The 21,042-nt window shown below is 39.3% G+C and overlaps 2 protein-coding genes and 2 non-coding genes across 5 annotated transcripts in view; all 4 read left to right on the forward strand.

Annotated features, from left to right (window-relative positions):
* Positions 1-198: 198 nt before the first annotated feature.
* RABGGTB (Rab geranylgeranyltransferase subunit beta) lies at positions 199-14,730 on the forward strand. 2 transcript variants are annotated; one of them, XR_012588884.1, is made up of 10 exons: positions 199-321; positions 814-921; positions 1,992-2,189; positions 4,640-4,745; positions 6,291-6,343; positions 6,462-6,572; positions 8,561-8,686; positions 9,494-9,643; positions 12,529-13,617; positions 14,075-14,730. XR_012588884.1 is itself a non-coding variant. In XM_074599391.1 (9 exons), exons 1-9 carry the CDS (start codon positions 319-321, stop codon positions 12,667-12,669), a joined length of 996 nt encoding a protein of 331 aa, XP_074455492.1. In that variant the 5' UTR covers positions 199-318; the 3' UTR covers positions 12,670-14,730. The 2 variants fall into 2 exon arrangements, 1 of the variants encoding a protein (XP_074455492.1); XM_074599391.1 differs by having other exon boundaries at positions 12,529-14,730.
* Positions 1,055-1,137, forward strand: LOC141748106 (small nucleolar RNA SNORD45). The gene has a single exon (XR_012588915.1). It is a non-coding gene; the product is annotated as a small nucleolar RNA SNORD45 (small nucleolar RNA).
* Positions 3,200-3,279, forward strand: LOC141748107 (small nucleolar RNA SNORD45). Its single transcript, XR_012588916.1, has one exon. It is a non-coding gene; the product is annotated as a small nucleolar RNA SNORD45 (small nucleolar RNA).
* A 1,484-nt stretch (positions 14,731-16,214) lies between the features above and the next one.
* MSH4 (mutS homolog 4) overlaps positions 16,215-21,042 on the forward strand; it is a 31,238-nt gene continuing 26,410 nt past the window's right edge. The window contains exons 1-2 of the mRNA XM_074599392.1: positions 16,215-16,467; positions 18,707-18,871. Coding sequence (XP_074455493.1) covers positions 16,215-16,467; positions 18,707-18,871 — 418 coding nt within the window. The remainder of the gene's footprint in view (positions 16,468-18,706; positions 18,872-21,042) is intronic.

A 21,042-nucleotide genomic window follows, 5' to 3' on the forward strand; every position in this document is an offset into this window, starting at 1 on the left:
GGAAACCGCGGCTACTTCTATAGTTGTCCGGTTTGCTGCGGTCCCGCACAGCCGAGTCACCGCCCTTTACGTTACCCCTGGCCTGTTCCAAGACACCCTTCAGCTGTGCCCGGCCCGAGCCCCCGCGCACCGCCAAGGCTGGAAGCGGCTCCTCCAGGGGTCCTGCCCGCCGCCCGGCAGCTCCAGGCGGCCGGGGCTCCTCCGGCGGCCGGCGCCGGCCCAGCAGGCTCCCGGGCCGAGGCCATAGCCGCGGCGAGCCGGGCGCCGCTTCCCGCCCCGCCCCGCAGCGCGACGCTCCTTCCGGTGCGGGCGGCGAAGATGGTGGGTGCCGCCGGGCGCGCCGGGGACATGGCCCGGGCCGGTGGGACACGGGGCCTGCGGCGCACAGGGCACCGGACGTGGAGCCCGGCTCAGCGGGCCGGGGGGCGGCCGCGGGCGGGGGGCTGGCGTCCGGGGTCCGCGGCGGCCCGCGCCGCTCCGGCTGCAGAGCGGGCCCGGGGCGCGGCTGCCCTGGGCCGGGCCGGGCCGGGCGGTGGCGGGCGGCGCGGTGGCGGGCTCCTTCGCCCGGGTTTTCGGTTTGTTTCTGGCGAATCGGTGATTTTTGTCAGCCTCGCTGAAAGGTGCCGTTCGCAGCCGTTCCCGGGAAGGGTTTAGCCGGAAAGGGCGATGTGAGACCGAAACCTGCCCCGCGGTCGCGGCTGACAGAGATGTGTCTGTGTCAGAGGCACCGCCACCAGCGCTGACTGAACTGTGGCTGCGCACGGAAACCTTGAACTGACACCGCAACTGACGTTTCCTTGGTGCTTTTTACAGGGGACACCACAGAAGGATGTTACGATAAATCCCGATGCCCCCAGCACGCTACTTTTGGAGAAGCATGCGGACTATATAGCTTCCTATGGAACAAAGAAAGATGATTACGTAGGTATTGATTTGATTCAGTACAGCCACGCCTTCATTTACTTGCTCAGATAAGGGTTAGATGCATGTTTGCAATTGTTCCTTGCCCTGCAGTCCAAAGAACAAAAGAAAGATGTCTTTGTTAATTTTCCTAGGTCCATGATGAGTTTTGGCATGTATTATCTGAGTATAAATTTGAACATTATCAGTTTAGCTCTAGATTTACTCTGAAACCTGGGAAATGAGCTACTTGTTGCTTCTTCCTCCACTGGAATGCACAAGGAGTATCGCTGCATTTCCATGCTGCTCTTTGATGGGACGACACACAGAACCTCACCGCAGCACTGCTTCATGCTTGCTAGGTTTGATAAACGCTTTAACTAGCAGCAGTCTTGTAGTCGTAGGTTATCAGATGTAGCCCACAGCAATAGGATTCCAGTTCCAGCAGGTGAAAAATGTCAATAATTGCTTATGTCTGAAGAAAAGTTGCAGTTCTCTTTACTGTCCACAAAAGAGCTCCGAGCACTGTTGCTTACGGTTGTTGTGCTTAAAAAGTACCACCTGTAGAAAATAATTTTTATGGGTAGTGTGGGTGATGTGATCAATGTAAGAGAATTCAATATGAGATTTCACTTCCCAGTGCAACTTTAGATTGTGTCAGTTTGGCACTTGGACGAAAGTTTCATTAAATGTTAGACTTGTTATTTTTGAGACTAGTTGGGTTGGTAATTTGAGTGGTGGTTCGGATGCCAAGATAATAACTGATGATCTGAAGTGAATTGGTGCCTGTTTACTTTTACGTGTTGAATTTGACATCGAGCTTGATACTTTGAACTGGGAAATACAGGGGAGGAAGGGAATGTAGCACGTGCAGATGTCTGCGTGTGCCTGCATGTATGCGTGTGTATATGTATACACACGTGCGTGATGCGCAGAATATTTGTGGGTGTCTGATACATAGTAAGATGTTAATGGGATGGAAGATGGTTGACATATTACAAACTGTTTGTAAATGTTAATGAATGTATTTTCATTGCTCTGTATTGATGATGTGCTTAACTGATTAAGAACTAAAATAATGCGCTACTTAGGAATACTGTATGTCGGAGTATTTGAGGATGAGTGGTGTTTACTGGGGGCTCACAGCGATGGATCTCATGGGGCAGCTGCACCGAATGAACAAAGAAGAAATTCTGGCATTCATCAAATCGTGTCAGCACGAATGTGGTGGAATAAGTGCCAGCGTAGGTCACGATCCTCATCTTCTGTATACCCTCAGTGCGGTCCAGGTAAGTGTAACAGGGTAATTTTAGAAAAAAAAAAAACATTTGTAAGTAATGGTTTTGATGATTGCAGATTTACAAACCAGGTACTGTTGGATGCCCGTGGCAAAAACTATTTCAGTCCCTTATTAAAAAAATAAAATCTAATGGACGAAACTTTAGGATATAGCTGTATCATTTCCTAAAAAAATTGTCAGATTTGGGAACGTTGTGCTTTTAATGATCATTTAGTGGTGATTCTATTCTTGATAAATTTTGTAACAGTCGTCTTGAAATAATTCTTAGCTACAGGTTTTACTGGATTTTTTTTCTAAATAATTTTGGATTTTATAAATTCTTAGTGTACATTGAGGTGAAAGATATGTATGAACAGAATAAGAGTAGTTTTTGATTTTATTTTTTAATGAATATATTAGTAGCTATTATGATTGCTATATATTATAACATTAATAAATAACTATGTAACATTTATGTAACATTTATGCAATACATATAATTATGTGTAGTGTGTTTACACTTTAGTACTGTACAAAAGAACACAACAAGAACTGGCTGCTACAGTGTTTCCTCAAATCTGGGGTTTTTTTGTGTATGACTTAAAAATGGTACTAGTCTGTTGAGCATTTTATTTGTTTATTTGGTGTGTACTCTTCCCCTGACAAAACGTAATTCTCAGTCTTGTTTTTTCACCATAACTATCTCTGTTATAGATTTAATTTCTCGCTATCTCTTGTGTATGAGGTTTGGGTTGTTTTTGTTTTGGGGTTTTGGGTTTGGTTTTTTTTTTGGTGGTTCTTCTCGTTCAAATGGTCATGTAAAAAAAGTACTGAAAAGGCTCATATGGTTCTGAACAATTGCTTGATTGCTTGCATAATGTATCTCTAGTCCAATCTTATGGAAGAAATATATAAATAGTGTTAAAAATAAATAAGATAGCATCCTGTTTTAGGAAGAAAGTGTGTTGGATTTGAAACCCTTACGCAGGACAGGAGAATGCTGTTTTCTTGGTGTTGGCTGTGATGAGTGTTGGCATGTATTATGTGCTCTAAAGTTAATATTTATCACCACTTAAGCTCTAGAATTATTCTGAGTACTCTCAAACCCAGGAAACTAAAGTTTCGTTAGGCTATGACGTTTGAGCTTTTCCAAACTTTCCAATCAAACTCCTTTCACGAATTCTAATCCAGTTTAAGGAGAAGGGGGGGCAATTTGAGGTCGTTTGTCTAGGAAATATTTTCACATTAACTGCATGCAGCTCTAGATGTGCAAGGCTGAAAAGTGTTAGCAAGTGCTGATGTAAAATTTTTGTGTTAAACTTAATCAGCATGTCTTAATGAGCATACATGTTGTTAGTGAACAAATACCATTTAGTCCTATCTACATATCCAGAATGTTTAAAGGGTCATGTGACATCTTCCTTTGATCACAATTAAGAGTAATTTTTTCAGATTTGCTTTTTAAGGAGCATGCTGTGATTATATATTTTCTGTTGGAGTTGCACATTCTTTTTTGCATTTCTGTAAGACTTAAATTTTATCTAACAATTTTTCTAACAATTGAAAGATTCCAGGTAACTCTAGGTGTTCAAAGACATAGTTGTTAGTATTTTTCGGGATTGACACTATAATGTTGCTTAGTTTCAATTGTTCTTTCTATTATACTATTTGTAATAAATTCTTAATTATTCTCTTTACAGATTATGCAAGTTATGTGTAAAAATACAAAGCCATCTGGGGCTCAGAAACAGTATTTTTTTTTCACGTGACATTGTGTCACGTGGGTTTACTGTTCAAGTCAGTGCTAGCTCAGAAAACTTTGTATTCCCTACTATGACCTTCATTTTTCTTCCAGGATGTATTAGCTGTACAGTTTGTGTCTAATCATATTGTTCATACTTTTTCTTAAATTATTGCAATTTGATTCTACTCATTATACTTAAAAATTGAATGTAAATAAAAATGTTGTAATTCAAAACTAATCATTGCTGACTGAAACTAATCATGGCTTGGACCACAAGTGGTGTTAGTAACTAGCTGCGTAACTTATGCTTGCACAAATCCAAGTGGCAGCAGCGCAAAACTACAAATTTGTAAGTCTACGATGTCATTATCCCATTACAAAAGTAACCATAATCAAAACTCTGCTCGACATAATGCTAATGTAAAAATAAATAAACCCGATTATGCTTTCGAAAGAAGAGCTTGAAGTTGGAAAGTAACAAAGCATGAAAGAGTTAAGCTTGAATTGCCTATATTTTCATTTGAGATTTTCTTAAAGTTTTTAGGCAGAGATAATGAACTGCAGTGAATGAAATCTTGTTTTAATAAACCTTACCAAATAGTATTCGTAGTCAATTAAATAAAGTCTTTTATGAATCTAGGATTTTTTTTAAAGAAATAACTTTTAAAAATTTTTGCCTCTCTGATATTTACTATGTCTTTTTCCCCCCCCCCCAGATTCTTATCTTATATGATAGTCTCCATGTTGTTGATGTAAATAAAATTGTTGAATATATACAGAACTTGCAAAACGAAGATGGATCATTTGCTGGAGACAAATGGGGTAATTCTTAAATCTTTAAAATTTAGTGACTAGGTTGACGTGTGTACGTCAGTGAACATAAGTTCCCTTGGGTGATCTTTTTGCTTATGTATTGTATGTGAACACTCTCATTTTCTGAGTTATGAAAAAGCAGGTTTTGTGAAGGACAGAGTTGTGTTTCATTCCTTTCATAAATATTCTAAACTTCAGTTCCATTCTTGTAGTAAAAATAAATTGTCCAGCTCTTAAAGATGAAAACCTTTGTCCATTTGTAACTTGACAGTACTTTGATATGCTAGAGAAGCTATTCCATAAGGAATGTTTTATGCTTGCTATTGAATGGCAGGCAGTTGTGATCATTATCCATGTGGGCTCTGAAAGGATCTTTCACTATAAGGGAATGAGGAAAAACTGGTTTTGTACTCATGAACTTCTGTTAATACTGATTTTGTTTCTGCACATAAGTTCTTTATGAACAAAGATGGTATTTTTAAGCTGCAGCATAAATATTTAGTCGCTCTAAAAATACTTATCTAAGTATTTAAGTGTGTAAGTAATACCTATCCAAGTAAATACTTAACTAAGTAAGTATCAAAGTAAAAATACTTATCTAAAAATACATGGAATGCTTAAACTCTTAAAAAAATCTATTGCATATAAGTCATGTTATTGTTCTAGTAAAATTCAGCAATCAACATCATGGCAGTATATGTCTGCTACCGTAAAGGCAGCAGTTATGCGTTAAAATGGTTCGTAGTTTGCTGCATCCTTTTTGTTGAAGTGTTGAAACAAATGTACTGAATGCACAATGGATTGGCGTTATTTCTGAAAGGTAGTTACAGCACAACTGCAGGAGTGCGATACCTGACGTAGTACAAAACAGTGCATGCATGGTTTATGTGTTTCAGCTTGTGGGTTGCTTAAGAAGAAAAGTCTTACATCAGTTTGACCAAAAAAATGAATGTTTGCAGCTGGGTTCAATTTTAAATTTTGACTTCAAGTATTAATTGCTTGGAGTTTGTGCTAGGAGAGTTACATCGGTATGAACTTCCTGAGCGATGATTCTGATGTGGGTGGAGCGGTTTTTGTGTAGGTTCCAGGTGCAAGTATGCAAAAGAAAACTTGCAAACAGAAATGGCTTCTTCTGCCTGAATTTAAGGCAGATCAAGAGTTGCGTCCAAATATTTTTGAGTCCACTGCTCTGCAGTCATCTAGTAGAACATCACAGATAAACTCTAACATTAAATAATTACTTGTAAATTACCACTAGTTGAGTTGATTTGGATATATATCTGACTGTACACCAGCTCAAAATGAGTTGTTTGCTTTTATATGCAGTAAACATACAGATTGCTTTAGTTTTAATGTACGCTTTCTACATTACTGAAGAAATAATCCATAGGCTGGAAAAGGAAACAGCATAGGCACAGTTTTTGGCTGATTTTTGTTGTTCAGGGTAAAATCTAGTATTTAAACATTTTGTTCCATATTTTCAGTGGTGATTTAAATATATTTTTGTTGTTAATAAAAACACTCTAATTTCATTCCCTACCCTCCATATTCCAGGAGAAATAGATACAAGGTTCTCCTTCTGTGCTGCGGCAACTCTTGCACTTCTGGTAAGTCCTAAATCATTACTTGCACAAGTCAGAATCTCCTCTTTGCTACTGCTGAAGCTTCTGTAGTTAAAAAGCTTGGTAGAGCTTAAAGTGCGTTAGTTACTTTCCTGACTTGCAGGGAAAGCTGGATGCCATTGATGTGGGGAAAGCAGTAGAATTCGTTTTGTCCTGTATGAACTTTGACGGAGGATTTGGCTGTAGACCAGGTTCGGAATCACATGCAGGACAGGTAACTTTTTCTTTATATGGCGATGTTTTAAATCAGCAGGCATCACATACTGCCTATAAATGTTTCTTCACAACATCTATCAGTAATGTCAATGGATATACCTTTCTTGTTTCCCAAATGCCTGATTCTAGTACCTTAGTTAAAATAAATGAACAAATAGGGAGGTAAATCTGAGAAGATGAGTAGAGACTTGGGAGGTTATAGTCTGGCCGGGGGGGAAGAAAAGATTGTAAGGGAATAACTTTTAGGGTTGTATTTCAGTCTTCACATAATGTTGTTGGAATAGAGTAGCCTGAGGACTTTTAGAGAATTTCAAATGGGTATTAGTGGAGACATTGGACAAGATCCATCACTGCGTCTGCTACAAATCATAATGAAACAAAGGTCAATTATATAATACGTTTGATGCTTATCAGCTGATGAACTGAAATAAAAATGAGGTGTGAACCTTCTGAAGGGGGAAGCTTGGTTAATTTTTTGAGGAAAGTCAGTTTTAAGATGAGATGCCTAACTCAGGCATGGGAACATTTATTGTGTTTTGTTGTAAGCACTAAAGAGTATTTTACTAGTGACTATGAATTCTGAAAAATGCTCAGTAAAATCTAGTTGAGAAGAGAATGCAGTAGTATAATTGGAACAAATGAAGGGATCTTTCAAGGAAGAGAATCTCAATGACTTCTTTCAGCAGAAAATTTACATAAAAACTACCTTTCCTATTTTTTTTTTTCCATGGAAGGGATTATTGCACTTCACCTGAATTTATTAATAGAAACCAATTAATAAAGTATTTTAATGCTGTTGCAATCACCTGTTTATTTTGCATAATTATGGTGATCAATGCCATAGCCAGGATTTACCTCAGCACGTGAAAATACTAGAGGTATCTTGTTCAGAAAAAACGTTGTGTTTTTTCCTGTCCCCCTCCCCTTTTTTTAAATTGGGGGCGGGGGGGGAAATTAAACCTTGTACCTGTGCCTTACCGTATGAGTTTTATCTACAATAGCATTGCCCATATGGTCTAAATGGCTGGCCCATGGTCTAGCGTTCAAGGGAGAGAGATAAGATAGCTGAACCCCCTCTGTCTGCAGATGGCGTTTCCTGGGAGGATTAGGTCTGATGCGCGTAATCACATACTCCTTAAAACTTCTTCACCTGCACAGTAGTTCAAAAGTTTTCTAGCAATGTCACATCTATTTTGCAGTATTCTTGGGTGGGCACATCCCTGTTGATGTGTGCTTTTTGTTGTCTTTTTGGGGGGGGTGTTTTATCAGGAAAAGATGATTATGAGCAGGCTTCAGTTGACATTGTGGTTTCTTGCGGTTTGTGCCTGGCTGCTTTCTTAGTGACCACATGAAATGTGACGGGAGTATGCTGTTCCACTCTACATGTTATTTCCCAGGAAAAAATAAACAGGGATTAATCTGCACATACGTTGCATGGCACATTGAAAGTGAGCCTGACATGAGTAGATGTACGTGGGGTTGCCAGGATAGTTAATCAGGGTGATCAGGGTGAACTTGTTTCTGCCAGAGAATTCGTTTGGTCTTCAGTTTGCTCCCCACAAGAAGGGTGAGAGGCACGTACAGGAACAATCCATCGCCTGGATGCAAAATTGTCAGAAAGGTCATATCCAGCCTGCAGAAATAAGTTTGCGCACTCTGGCTTGAGAGTCTGTGTTTTTAACGTAAAAATGTATGGGTCTGCCTGATCTTTTAGGAGCCTTTTCCAAACCTTGCATTACTGTCTTATGATAGTAAAATCTTACTGTTCTGTAATCATGTTGTGTACTTTTATACAAAAGCAACTGTAACAGTAACGTACTTTTCTAATGGAAAAGTAAAACTAATTTGAAACTAAAAGTTGAAATGCGCGCATATTTTGTATTGTGTTTGCATGACTGTATTCCTGCTTTGAGATCTTCCTGCATTTAGTCTGCTAAACTATACTCAGTTTTTAAATACACAAAAAATTTATGTCTGTAATTTTAGATATATTGTTGCACAGGATTTCTGGCTATAACAGACCAGCTGCATCAAATAAATGTTGACTTGCTGGGTTGGTGGCTTTGTGAACGTCAGTTACCTTCTGGAGGTCTCAACGGACGACCAGAGAAGGTATTATGTGGCTGCTTTTGTTTGTTCAAACGTCAATAGAGAATATTTTTTCTAAAGCTGAAGTACTTCGGAAAAACGTCATGACTTCTATGAAATATTTAGTAAACTTTTTGAAGAATTCAGGCCTTCGTTTTGATTCTTAATTTTGTCACTAACACTTGCCATGTAGTCCTTTGCTGTTCTTAGTGTTAGTCCTCAGTTTAGGAAAGTACCTGTACTGAAGTATGTCCTGCTGACCGCTTGAACCAGTATCCTGTTAAATCAGGGCTTCAATATTTTCTGACATTGGGAATGATCTCTTCTGTAGGATTTGTACAACAATTACTTTTTTAGTGGGTGTAAATCCTGGGTGTAAGAGTGTTCCGCATAACACTAGGAAACTGTGTAACCTCAAATAATCTCCACTGGCAAATAGATAACCAACCAACAGATTTTTTTTTCCAAAAAACTGAAAGTAGTTGATAAGAAGTTCTTTGTACTTCTGAAAAAGATGCTGTGTTCTTTTAGCCTCTACCATGGAAGGTGAAAGCTCTTTCAAAATTGCATTCTTGTGGTTTTGTTTCTTGAAGAAGGAAATAGGTTTGAAAAAGATACTTTCCCTTCCTGAAAAAGGGAAACCCTCTGAAGAGAGACTGCATCCAGGAGCTTTCTTCTCTTTTATCCCAAAGAACACTCTTTAAGTGTTGTTTCTCTGCAGTAGTATTATGACAGCATACCTAGTAATTTTCAAAATTGCCAATAAAATTTGCAACAATGTTTTCATGTTTAAAACAAAATGAAATAACAGTCTGCTTCTCTGCTTGCCAGTTACCTGATGTATGTTATTCTTGGTGGGTGCTAGCATCTTTGAAGATGATTGGTAGATTACATTGGATTGACAGAGAGAAACTGCGCTGCTTTATTTTGGCTTGCCAGGATGAGGAGACTGGAGGGTTTGCTGACAGACCAGGAGATATGGTAAATAATCTTTTACTAAATAAAATATACTTAATTGAAAATTTCAACTGAATAAGTAAATTTTCTCATTTCAGTGTAACTGAACTCGTGATTCAGGTATAAGGATTTTGCGGAGCCTGCAGTTTACTTTGAAGGAAAGAACGGGGTAGATTTGCTTTCGAAGGCTTACTTGGGGAGCACATGTTTTATGTTGCACTGGCACTGTAGTGTCCCCACTGAAGTCGGTTGCCACTCCTTACAAATTCTGGCTTGGTTCCCATAACACATACCACACAAATAATTTCTTACAAGACCACTTGGAAGATCTCTGTAAAAACACTGGGTTTGGTGGTGGGCTTTTTGGGTTATATGGGGTTTTTTGGGGTTTGTTTTGTTTTGTAAAAATAATACGCAAGCTAGAGTCCAGCACAGGTTACATAGTCTTCAACTCTCTTGGTGGTTTTGCCTGATCTAAATGAGTCATAAGTTTTTTATTAAGAATACACTAACTTTTGTTCTGTGCCAGCCCAGCCACTGAATAAATCCTCTCACTGGCATTTGTCTAGATGAGGGAGGAAGAAGCGTTTGTGATAACATTACGAAGAGGCTGGTGGTATGGATTTTCTGCTTGGTTGAGAGAGCAATTATGGTTTAGCTGGTCTGTTCTTTCTGATTTCGAGGGGAAATAATTGAGAATGTCCAGGTAAAATGGCAAATAAAGTTTGGATCTTTCAAGGGTGCTGGGCAGATAAAATGAAAAGTATTATGAGACCTCAGTGCAATTCCTATAGAACACCTAGCCGCTTATTTGTCAAAGGTCGGAGGGAAGTCGTAGCTGTTTTTGTCGCAGCTGACCATGTCTTCACCTTCCTCCACAAGCACAGTAAAAACTGAAGTAGCTTTCTGTTTCTTTGCAAGCTGATACATTATTCCCACTTGGGCGAGAAATCTCTACTCTGGTCTGTCATTTGGAAAGTGTTTTGGTGTTCTTAAAATGGGAAGGTTTTCATATTTCTAAGGAGCCCACAGAAGGCCTTTTTCCCTTTTCAGAATTCTCCAAGAAAAGCCTAACACTTAAAGTCTTAATGCTTTTCTGGCTTCAAGATTAAACTTGTACCTATCTCTGTCTTGCTAGAAGAGCAACTTTGCAGAGCCTTTCCTCTATATCTAATTCAGGCACCTTGGGAAGAGTTTTTGCATATTATGTTAGCAGTCATTTCATTATTTTTTTTTTACTTCTCATCCACTCCTGAAGTGGCCACTGCCATAGAAATGTTGACACCTACAGGTTTTTGCTTTGTTCCTGCAGAAACTCATTCCTGACAGACCCTGTTGTTTTAGGGGTTCTGCAGGGGTGGAGGTTTTTTGTTTGTTTGTTGGCTTGGGTTTTTCTGTCTGTTTGGTTTGGGGTTTTTTTGGGGGGTGGTGTGGTTTGGAGTGTTATTTTTTTGTTTGGGGGGGTGTTGGGTTTGGGGAGTTTTTTGAAGTTTGTTTTTTTGTGGTTTTTTGTGGTTTTTTTTTTTTTTACTTAGTTCTAGGTTCTAGTCTCTTGATTTGACATTGTGATTGTATTTCAGGTTCTGAACCACTTGACAATAAGACAGCTCCATCATCTTTTTTTTAAAGCAGCTGCTTTTTTTCCAAGCAGCTAGTTCTTGATAACTTAACTTACTAGCTGTGCTTTTTAGTTCTTAGTTGTAATTCAGTAGGTTTTTCCTTTTTTATTTGCTTTAAAGAAAATCGCAGAAAAAAGCAGACAACATAGCAGTAGATAGATCTTCTATAAATCTGGGTTTCTCTGAACATACGTACTGTTCATGAAGAGGTTGAATATGTAACTTGCACACTTACCGTTAGGAACCATGTGCCCTTCTGGGCCTGTCCTTCTGTAGAAGTAAATTCTGTCTTGCCATTCGTAAAGTGTACTGATTATTATTTTGCTACGTACTTATTTATTTTACCCCTCCTCTGATGGCCATGTTCTTATTCTGGGAAGGAGCAAGCAACATGTCTTGAGTTTGATCACACCTGTAGTGTGGTTGCCAAAGCATTGAGGAGCAAGGCTCGCTATGCTAGTGTGGTTTGAACCTTCTAGGCGGTCATCAGCGGTTAGAGATCCTGTGTATGGCTATAACGTGGTAATTCAGCTTAGTTTACTGCAGTATAGAACCTTTGCCGTAAGATCCAGAAGTTCCACTAATGCAGAAAGGATGTACGCTGCACCAGACAGCACAGGTACTTTTGGATAGGATTTGTAGAACGGCTAATTAATGCCACTGACAGGGTGCTTATGTCATGAGACTTCATAGCCTATTGCAGTTATGTGCTGATACATGCTTTTTGGGAAGGTTTGCACTGTGAAGGAGTGCTTGGATACCAAACAACTGCTCCTGTCTCTTCTGGGTTTTTTCTTCCTCACATTTTTTCCTTTCAGTTTTCTAGCACAGTAAGTTGCTGCTTTCCTCTCAAGATTTTACAGCCCAGCTCTGTGTTCAGAGACCATTAAAGAGCATTCTAACATTGCTGAAGAGCAAACATGGACTTTATGGAAGTGGTACTTGTAGATGATGAAATTTACTTTTAAAATTTTTATTCTTTGCTTCTCCTACCCTATGACATTGCCTGCTAATGGAGACACACGAGTGCTTCCTGGCAAATTCAGAGTTGAAAATCATCTTAGCAGCAGACAATCTACAAGCTTCTCTGAGTAAATCGTAGTATTGTAAATGCATGCTGGGGAAATTGTCTTGCCTGTCACACGTGTCAGCACAAATGAAAGTTTGTTCAGTTGCATTGTCTTCTCCAGCCATGGAGATTTGCTTGCTAGCAAATAAAAGCTTCATTCCATACAAATGAAATGCTAATTGACTTTTGGAAACGGACACAAACTTTCTTTCTTCTCCCAGGTGGATCCATTTCACACCTTATTTGGAATTGCTGGACTATCTTTATTAGGAGAAGAACAAATTAAGGCCGTCAATCCTGTCTTTTGTATGCCAGAAGATGTCCTTCGAAGAATAAATGTACAGCCTGAGCTTGTGAGCTAAGCCTCGTAGAGACAGAAGGATGGTGTGACCAGTTGCTTTGGGTTTACTGATTTAAGTCATCTCATCTCTGAAACTGTTAGCATAATCTTCTTTGAGATGCGTTTACATTACGAACGTAAAGCAAGAGCTTTACTGTGGGCTTTGTCACTTTGTAAACTCTATCAGAACAGGCTGGTTCTAATAATCAGAGTGTAACATGTTCTTTGGTTGTATATAAGAGATGTAGAAACATTTCTAATCTCTAGCTAAATATATGGGCCTTTGCATTTTTTTTAAATATTCAAGTCAAAGCAATGGTGTGAATGCTTAATTTTTGTCCTTCTGTGATATCAACCATGCTAGCATCTGCCTCTACACAAGCATGTTTCGATGGTGGATCTCACAAAGCACTTTAAAAGAATATGAAGAAAAATCCCAAACAAAACCCTACTTAAGCTACGCACTTACTGCCACACACTTGAGTATTTAATTCTTCCTGTTCATGTTTGCCATCACTGTTATATACTGAGAAACAAGCTTTTTCTTCTGATAGGAATTGATACCAGTAAAAACAAAAATTATGGTTTCATTAAGTATGTAAATGTCTTCCTTTACTGATGAGTCCCTTAGACAAAATTTCGTTGATATTTGAAATAGAGCATACCTTGAGTAGCTGTAGAGAAACTTGCTAACATTAAGCGTTTTAGAGAAGGTCTCTGTAGGACAGTGATGTGTAACTGAATATAGAGTTGATCCTAAATTTGTTGCTGGGTTGAAATCCTGCTTTTGTAGCTTACCAACACTTGATTATGGTGTAATTGAGAATAAAACAAGCTGTGGAAAATACTTGTTCTCTGAAGGATGGAGTCCTCTTTGTCTTCACAGAAGCCCTAAAATTGCCTCTTAATTTACGTTCCGCACACCCTGGCTGAGACTGAATGGTATTCCAGTTGAAATATACAGTAAAAGGTAATTGTGAAGGGGAGGAAGTCTTTGATAATCTCTGTGTTTATGCTTAAGGAAGGTCTAAAGTTGTTTCAAACACAATTTTAAAAGTCAGCTGATTAGTTTTATCCAGCCTATTCCTATAAATAGAAAGTAAGATAGAACTGGACGAAGTAACTTTTTGGTAGACTTTTACTTGTAGAGAATTTCAAGGAGAGAATGTGTATTTGAATGCTGAAGTATTTCTAATGATTAAAAAATCATTAGGCTTTTAGATAAGGTAAAAATCCTACTCTTTTTAGCTGTCCAGTTGCCCGATAGATTCTTTGGTCAAATCCTGGAGTTAATTTATTTTTCAAGGTTTGGACAAAAGTTATGGGAGGATTTGTGTTGAGTGTGAGGGAATGAGAGCCCTGATCAGGTTTTTTATCTAACTGTAAAGTTCAACAGAAAATTTTAAGATAAATTTTTCTCATTCCAGGTTACAGTAGCAAGTGCTGCTTCTTTTCCTCTAAGGAAACACTGTTCAGTACATGGGAATTTGCGATTTTTTTTCTGTGTTGTGGAGACAAAATGGAGTCCTCTTCAGAATTTCTAGTCTAGTGTAGACTGAGACACCCTGGGAATCAATAGGTGGGTGATATTGCATGAGAGTGTAAAATGTTTCACTGTAGGTTGAAATCCTATTAATATTATTGGAGTTTTTCTCTGAAGATGGTCTGGTCAACTTCATTTCCGAAATCGGCTGTGATTTGTAAAGGTCTTATGAGATTATAGGTTAAAAAAGGGGTGAGTATGTGCACAAACTAAAAACTTAAGGATGTTCCTCCATTCTTTACATCAGTTTTTTAAAATACTGTATTTGTAGAAAGAGAATCATCACAATTTTTCTTATGCAAACAAAATCACACTTTCTGTTAAACATACTGTGGAAAAAAATTAGTTGCCTGGTTTCTCTATGTTAAGACTTTGTCAATTTGATGCAGAATACATTGTTACCGTCTACCTCTTATTTTGTTCAAAGTGCTGATAAGATTTTTTTTCTGAGCTTACGTAGTTAGAAACTTTGCCGTAATTAATCTGCTGTTCTCAGTCTTCAGTTACAGGTCCTTTATTAAAGGCTTTCAGAAATTTGTACTTTCCTAACTTTTTTTTTCCCTGTGGAAATCTTTATATGGATACATCGGACGTTTTCTTAGTACTTGATTTTAAGTACTGTAGTGTAGCCAGCACTCCCAGCAATAAATTTTGCAAGATCCTGTATGAGAATTTGCGACAGAATAATGAATAATGAATAATTCAGGTACATAAAATTGTGTGTCTGGATATGCTTATTAAAAGAGAATGAGGGAAGGGGTGGGGAACCGACAGCCATTCTACTCCTTCTCAGAACATGGTCTAGACCAGAGGTATGTGCTTTATTCCAAAGATGCTTCCTTTTGGTTTTGTTGAGATGGCTCGGTTAGGCAAATTCAGCCGTATGATCTGTGAGCGGAAGGAAGGAGGGTGGAAGATGGACGTTCCTTTTGTTTCTGCGTGGCCCACTCCCGGCCGGGGCCCAGCAGTGCTGGTGTTGTCCGAAAAGTCGGATCCTTTCCCCTATCTCACACGCCAGGATCAGACATTTATTCAGCACAAGGCTGGGTGCTCGGTGGTTTCCACAAATCAAGAATACCCATCAAGACTCTCCGTGCGATTTTTATACACATTTTACAAAGTCATTATAATATTAGTACCTCCTATGTATATTTGATTGGTTAGTAATTTACATACGATTACACCATCAAGTTACAGCTACCACGTGTGCTCAAGGGAAGGGTCTTCACCTGGGCAAGGGTCTGCTTGATCTACGGGCGTGATTTTTAGTAGTATGAAGGTAGTTCAGCCTAGGACACTAAAAATTTTCACTTTCCTGGCAAGTTGGCTAAACTTCTCAAAACGTGTAAATTAGCCCCATCTTCAAGGTCCTTATGCTCATATGTTCCAGGATGTGCCTCCTCGAGAGTGATGCAATACTTGCCTCCGATTAGGAGTTCTTTCATTAGCTCATGCTTGATAGATTCAAGGATAGAATCCTCATTATTCTTGAGAATACACGTATGGCCTTTCAATACTAGTTACTAATAATGTTTCAAGGATATGCTTTGGTAACAGAAGGACATATATTTAAAACAATTCTACATCTAAAGTTTTATGTTTTTTATTGGGACCTTTTGGTATTTAAACTTGAGCAGGGGGAAAACATCTGTGAAGCTCCTGCTAAAAGAGTCTCTGTTGAAGAATGGATGTGGGACATACTGTGCTTAGATACTTTACTCCTGTTTTAAAGAGCATAGCAGACCATTTCTTTGTGTTCCTGTGTCACCGTTGTATTGTCTGTAGTTGCATATTTATAATGACACTCGTTGCGTGCCCAGCAATGTATTTACTATTGAATCATTTGTAGCCGTACTAGTAACCACAGCTTTACGCTTTTTTTTCCTTAAAGCAGAGCCCCATCTCGCCATGAGGCGGCGCCGCCGCCGCGCGGGAGCGAGGGCCGCGTGTGCCGCCGTGTTGAGGGCAGGCGGGCGGACAGCGGCCATCGCGCCTCAGGCCGGGCCGCGCGCGGCGGAGCGGCCATGCTGGGAGAAAGCAGCGAGGGGAACGCGAGCGGGCGGGCGGCCGCCTCAGAGTCCTATACGGGCCGCGGCTCTTCCACCTCGGTGCAGGGCGGGCGAGTGGAGCGGGTGCCCCGCTACACTCTCGGGCTGCTGCAGACGCCGCACAGCTCGGCCGACAGCACCGGCGGCTGCTCCAGCGGCGGCGAAGGCCGTGCTCCCGGCCGGGCTCCCTGTGGCAGTGGGGCGAAGCCGCCGGTTCCTGGAAGAGGAGGTGGGGTGGGGTGAGGCGCGGCATTGCCGTCTCTGCCCGGGTCTTTATCCCCTTTTTTTATCTTGCTGCCCTCTTTGCTTGGGTCAGGCTTTGAAAGAGCAGTTGCAAGCGGTGCTTGTATTGAGAAGGGGAGAGCAGTGTCTCTTTGTCTTGGCCACCTCTTTTTTTTTTTTCATTCATTCCGTCAGAACAATGATAGTCGTTCGTCACATTCCTTAACTGTATCACTTTCTTCATGTAGCTTTTTAGATAGTATCCGAGTTCCCTGCAGGGGTCAATACATTGCTTTGAATTGCAACACAATATTTGCTTTGCTAGAGACCTGAACCGTGTTGAGTTGGTTTTACGTTTTGGGTTGTGTTTGGTTTCTTGTTTGGTTTGTGTTTGGTTGGGGTTTTTTTGTTTTGTTTTGTTTTGTTTTTTCTTTTTTGTGAGGTTTTGTTTTGCTTGCCTGTTTGTTGTTTGGGTTTTTTTGGCCTGGCCTTTAAGGTAGTTTTAAGTACTGTTATCCTTGATGTGTTGTAAGAACACTGTGGTCCTAGGATGCTATTTGCCAGCCTTTGCATAGAGCTGCTGTTAACACTAGCCTCCTGGCTCTCCCCTGAGGAGGAGACCCCTCAACAACTCCTCCATATGGAGCGTGTACATCAGCCAGTTCAGAAGACTTGATCCTGCTTCCAGAGTCTGTATCTTGGCAGGCAGAGAAAAATGGTTCAAATTGTATTTTTTTCAGTGGAAAAACTATAACAAGAATTGGAAATTATTTTTAACGCTTGCTGAAATGCATTCTGAAGTACATACATCTCCATTATGCATAAGTTGGGAAGAAGGTAGCATGGTTTTGCATAATGTACGTGATCAGTCATGAATCCTAAAAAAACCCACAGACAAAACTTAGAATACGACTTTGAGTAGATTGTAACTTATTTTTTAAATGTTGATTTTAAAAAATACCTGTAGATGGTTTCGTTCCTCTGGCCTTTAAATTCTGTTTTTCCCCGTGTTATGCCAGATTCAGTACACTCTAAGATAATAGCAAAGTCTCTTCTGCCAGACTTCTGAGTAAATTTATGCCAAAATCTAAGTGAATGCTATTTTAAAAAATCACCGATGTGCATTGCAGTGCTGATTGGTCCACTTTAAAAAAAAATAAAAAATTACTCTGCACTACCGCTGTTTTTTTTTTCCAGATGTCAGTTTTGTAAGACTTAAAAAACAAAAAAAAAATGCAGTACTGTAAATATTTTTGTACCAACTATAAGAAACTGTCATGCAATTAATGGGTCATCTGGGAAAAACACTGAAGTATTTTTGTCTTGTAGATCAGTTTTTAATGTAATAGAAGGAACAGAAACATTTGGGTTTGCGTTACTCAATACCTGTAGTTTTGTAAGTTTTAAGTCAAAAAACTCTTTATATTTTAATTCATTTTTTTATCTTAAAAAGCAATTGCCCAAGGTAGATTAAGGATTTGGTGTTGGTTTTTGTCATCTTAAGAAAACTGAAAGTAGGTAAAGTACTTCAATTTATTGAAACTATAGAATGATATGAGAAAAAGAGATTTTGCAGGACTTAAAATGTAGATAAATCATAGGACACGTGTGTAAAAGAAACGGCAGATAACAAACAGGTCCCAGATTATTGTACGATTTCTGAGAGTTGAACCCCATAAATTCAAAGGGAGATAGATCATTCTCAAGTGGGAGAGTTTTTGAGCATGGTTCTTTGTTTTCTTTTATTGTCCTTTTTTTAAAAAGCAGGCTTATCTTTAAAAAATATATTCATAAACACATGCAGTTTCAGATAGGGATTTTAAAACTGATGGGCAAATGCGAGATAGAGCTGACAGAGAATTCTTTAATAAATCTAGAATTCATTAGAGTGTGAAATTTTGCGTTGTAAAGTGACTTCGTATTATTTCAGTTCAGCAATGTAAAGAAAGATTTTTATTGGCGCTGCAAGTAATATAATTATGTAAAATAACCATATTGATACAAGCTTGTTTTCAAAACAGACTGATTTTTGTTACATTTTATACTTTGAAGAGCTTTTATAGAATGAAATTAAAGGTTATTGCTTGGATGTTGCTTTCTGGTAAGAAAAATAGTTTTCTAAGCTGTACATTTATATATTGCTTGCTGAATAAAACTTGATTCAATTTTTTTTTTTTTTTCAGTTAAATGATATCAGTTTAGTGTGTCTGTTTTCAAAAGTTAATTTCTCTTTTCCCCTCCCTCAGAATCATATTTTGGGGACAAAAGTTCTTGTGTAGAAAATGCTAGCACATTGAATTTCACCAGTTCTTCTTCTGTGCGAGGCCTCAATAGCACATGTATAGGAAAAACACCTCTCTCTTCCAGTAGATCTGTTTGCAGAAGCCGTACCCCTCTTATGGGATATTCAGGTAAGATTAACAGCTCTTAAAGGAAATAGCCCTACTTACATTTCTAACATTATTTTATTAAACATACTTTATTTTTTAATGTGGTACAGTAAGATACTGAAATATATTCAAAACACAAAACATAATGTGTTTTGTACTGCAGAGGATGCCTGCCAGTGAAAGATGCACCCGCAGGGGAAAATACTGCTTTAGATACTGAGCAGATGTTTTGGTACTGCAACCTGTTGTCCCAATTCAGACTTTTTTCAGATTGTCCAAAATTGAATTATTTTTGTGGACGTGTTGGCTTGTGTGTTAACTGAACTGAAAAGCCCAAATTTATGCACATTTCTAATCATGGGGGGTTTTTAGGCTTGTAATGCATTGTACGTTACATATCATGATGTCACTCCCAAGTTTCTTGATGCAAGTTTTATGCATTTTATGTTCGCCTCTGCAAAGGTGTAGAACACTGGTTCTTCAGAAGAACACTTGCATGGTAGCTCATTGAGTGTACATTTCGCAGTGCTTCTTATGAACAAAGTTGTGTTACGGGCTAGTGATGCCTTGTGCCATGTTACGTGTATCTGTGTGCTCTGGTAGTGCAGAAGTAGTGGGATTCAAAGTTAGTTCTTTCACAGTCTGACCAATTATTATCAGTTCAGTCTTCAGCATTCTTAAAGTTATTTAATGGCAATTCTCTGAAGCAATGACATTATTTAAAAATTGATTAAAAAAATTATCTGTTCCTGGTAAGAATACAAATTAGCTCTTCACTTGCTACGGAATTGAATTTGCAAAATGTAAGTAAAGTGAAGTTTGTAATTTCCTACAGCTGTTGTGACCCACAGTTTTCTTTGTGACCACTGCAGGAATTGGGGAGTCAGAGTAACTATGATGTTAAAACCCACAGAGCAGATTCTCTAGACTTTATGCAACTTAGTGAAACAAACCCACGTTGTCAGTTTCCTTTGATTTTACGGGTGTGGTTTTCAGCCTGGAGAAAAGGAGGCTGAGGGGAGACCTTCTCGCTCTCTACAGCTCCTGGAAAGGAGGGGGTAGCCTGGGGGGGTCGGGCTCTTTTCCCAAGGAACAGGTGATAGGACAAAATGAAGCAGCCTCAAGTTGCGCCAGGGGACGTTTAGGATGGACATTAGGAAAAATTTCTTCCCCAAAAGGGTTGTCAAGCACTGGCCCAGGCTGCCCAGGGCAGTGGTGGAGTCGCCATCCCTGTAGGTATTTAAAAGCCGGGCAGACCTGGTGCTGAGGGACATGGGGTAGTGGTAACTTGGCAGTGCTGCTTTAGCGGTTGGACTCTACGATCTGAAAGGTCTTTTCCAACCTAAACTATGTTTGTGTGTGTGTGTCCGTATGTTTGTTTATGCTTGTTGTATGGTGTGTGACATTCCTTGATCAGTCTTTCATTGATCTGTATTGAAGAGAGCATATCCAGAATATCACGTTCTGAAGAACGTTGGTTGCTCACTGTATTTTTTTTTAGTGTGACAAACTGAAAAACTAACCATCTTGCAAATAAAGTTTGTGTAATTACCATACCTAATCTAAATATACTTACTATTATCTTCACCTTCTAGTTGCTTTTAAAAGAAGAGTTAATATTTTGATCAGCTGATGATGGTGGGCCAGGGCTTGTTTAGAGTAGAAGATTCAGAATAACAATTACCTTTTCAGCAGGCCTCAGATGAAACTCTATGTGAATGCTGTTGCTGACGTCTTGTGGCCTACAGAACATAGGTAGAATAAATGAAGGTTCAGACTCAGTTGTGTGCAGCGTCAAAGATTTCGCTCAGGTGGTACCGAGTTGCAGTTCAAACAGCCTTTTAACCTTAAGTTCTTGGATAACTCTGATACTGATCTTGCCCTTCCGGATTCCTGGTAGGGTTAGTTTTGATTCTTGGGGTACAAGTTGAGTTTACTCAGAAGAAAATGGCAGGTTTGGTGTATTATGCCTTCTCAGCAGGATCATTCTGTTTTGAGAATACTCTTATTTTGTTGCATTTTGGGAGCAAATTCTGTGAAGAACAAGGGAAGGTAATGGTGGAAGAGAATGTAAATAATCACTACAAAGCAGGTCAAGTTTATTGGTGTTTAAGATCAGTAAATACATCTATGCTATCAAAATCCAATACTGTTAAGATGTTTTCGAAAGTGTAAATGGGGCATGCCTGGTA

This window comes from Larus michahellis, chromosome 8 (genome assembly GCF_964199755.1).
Source record: "Larus michahellis chromosome 8, bLarMic1.1, whole genome shotgun sequence".
Lineage (NCBI taxonomy): Eukaryota > Metazoa > Chordata > Aves > Charadriiformes > Laridae > Larus > Larus michahellis.

Excerpts from the sequence above, each read along its gene's own strand:
- RABGGTB (XM_074599391.1), top strand. Across the intron at positions 4,746-6,290 it reads ATTTGCTGGAGACAAATGGG|GAGAAATAGATACAAGGTTC; the intron begins GTAATTCTTAAA and ends TCCATATTCCAG. Across the intron at positions 9,644-12,528 it reads CTGACAGACCAGGAGATATG|GTGGATCCATTTCACACCTT; the intron begins GTAAATAATCTT and ends TTCTTCTCCCAG.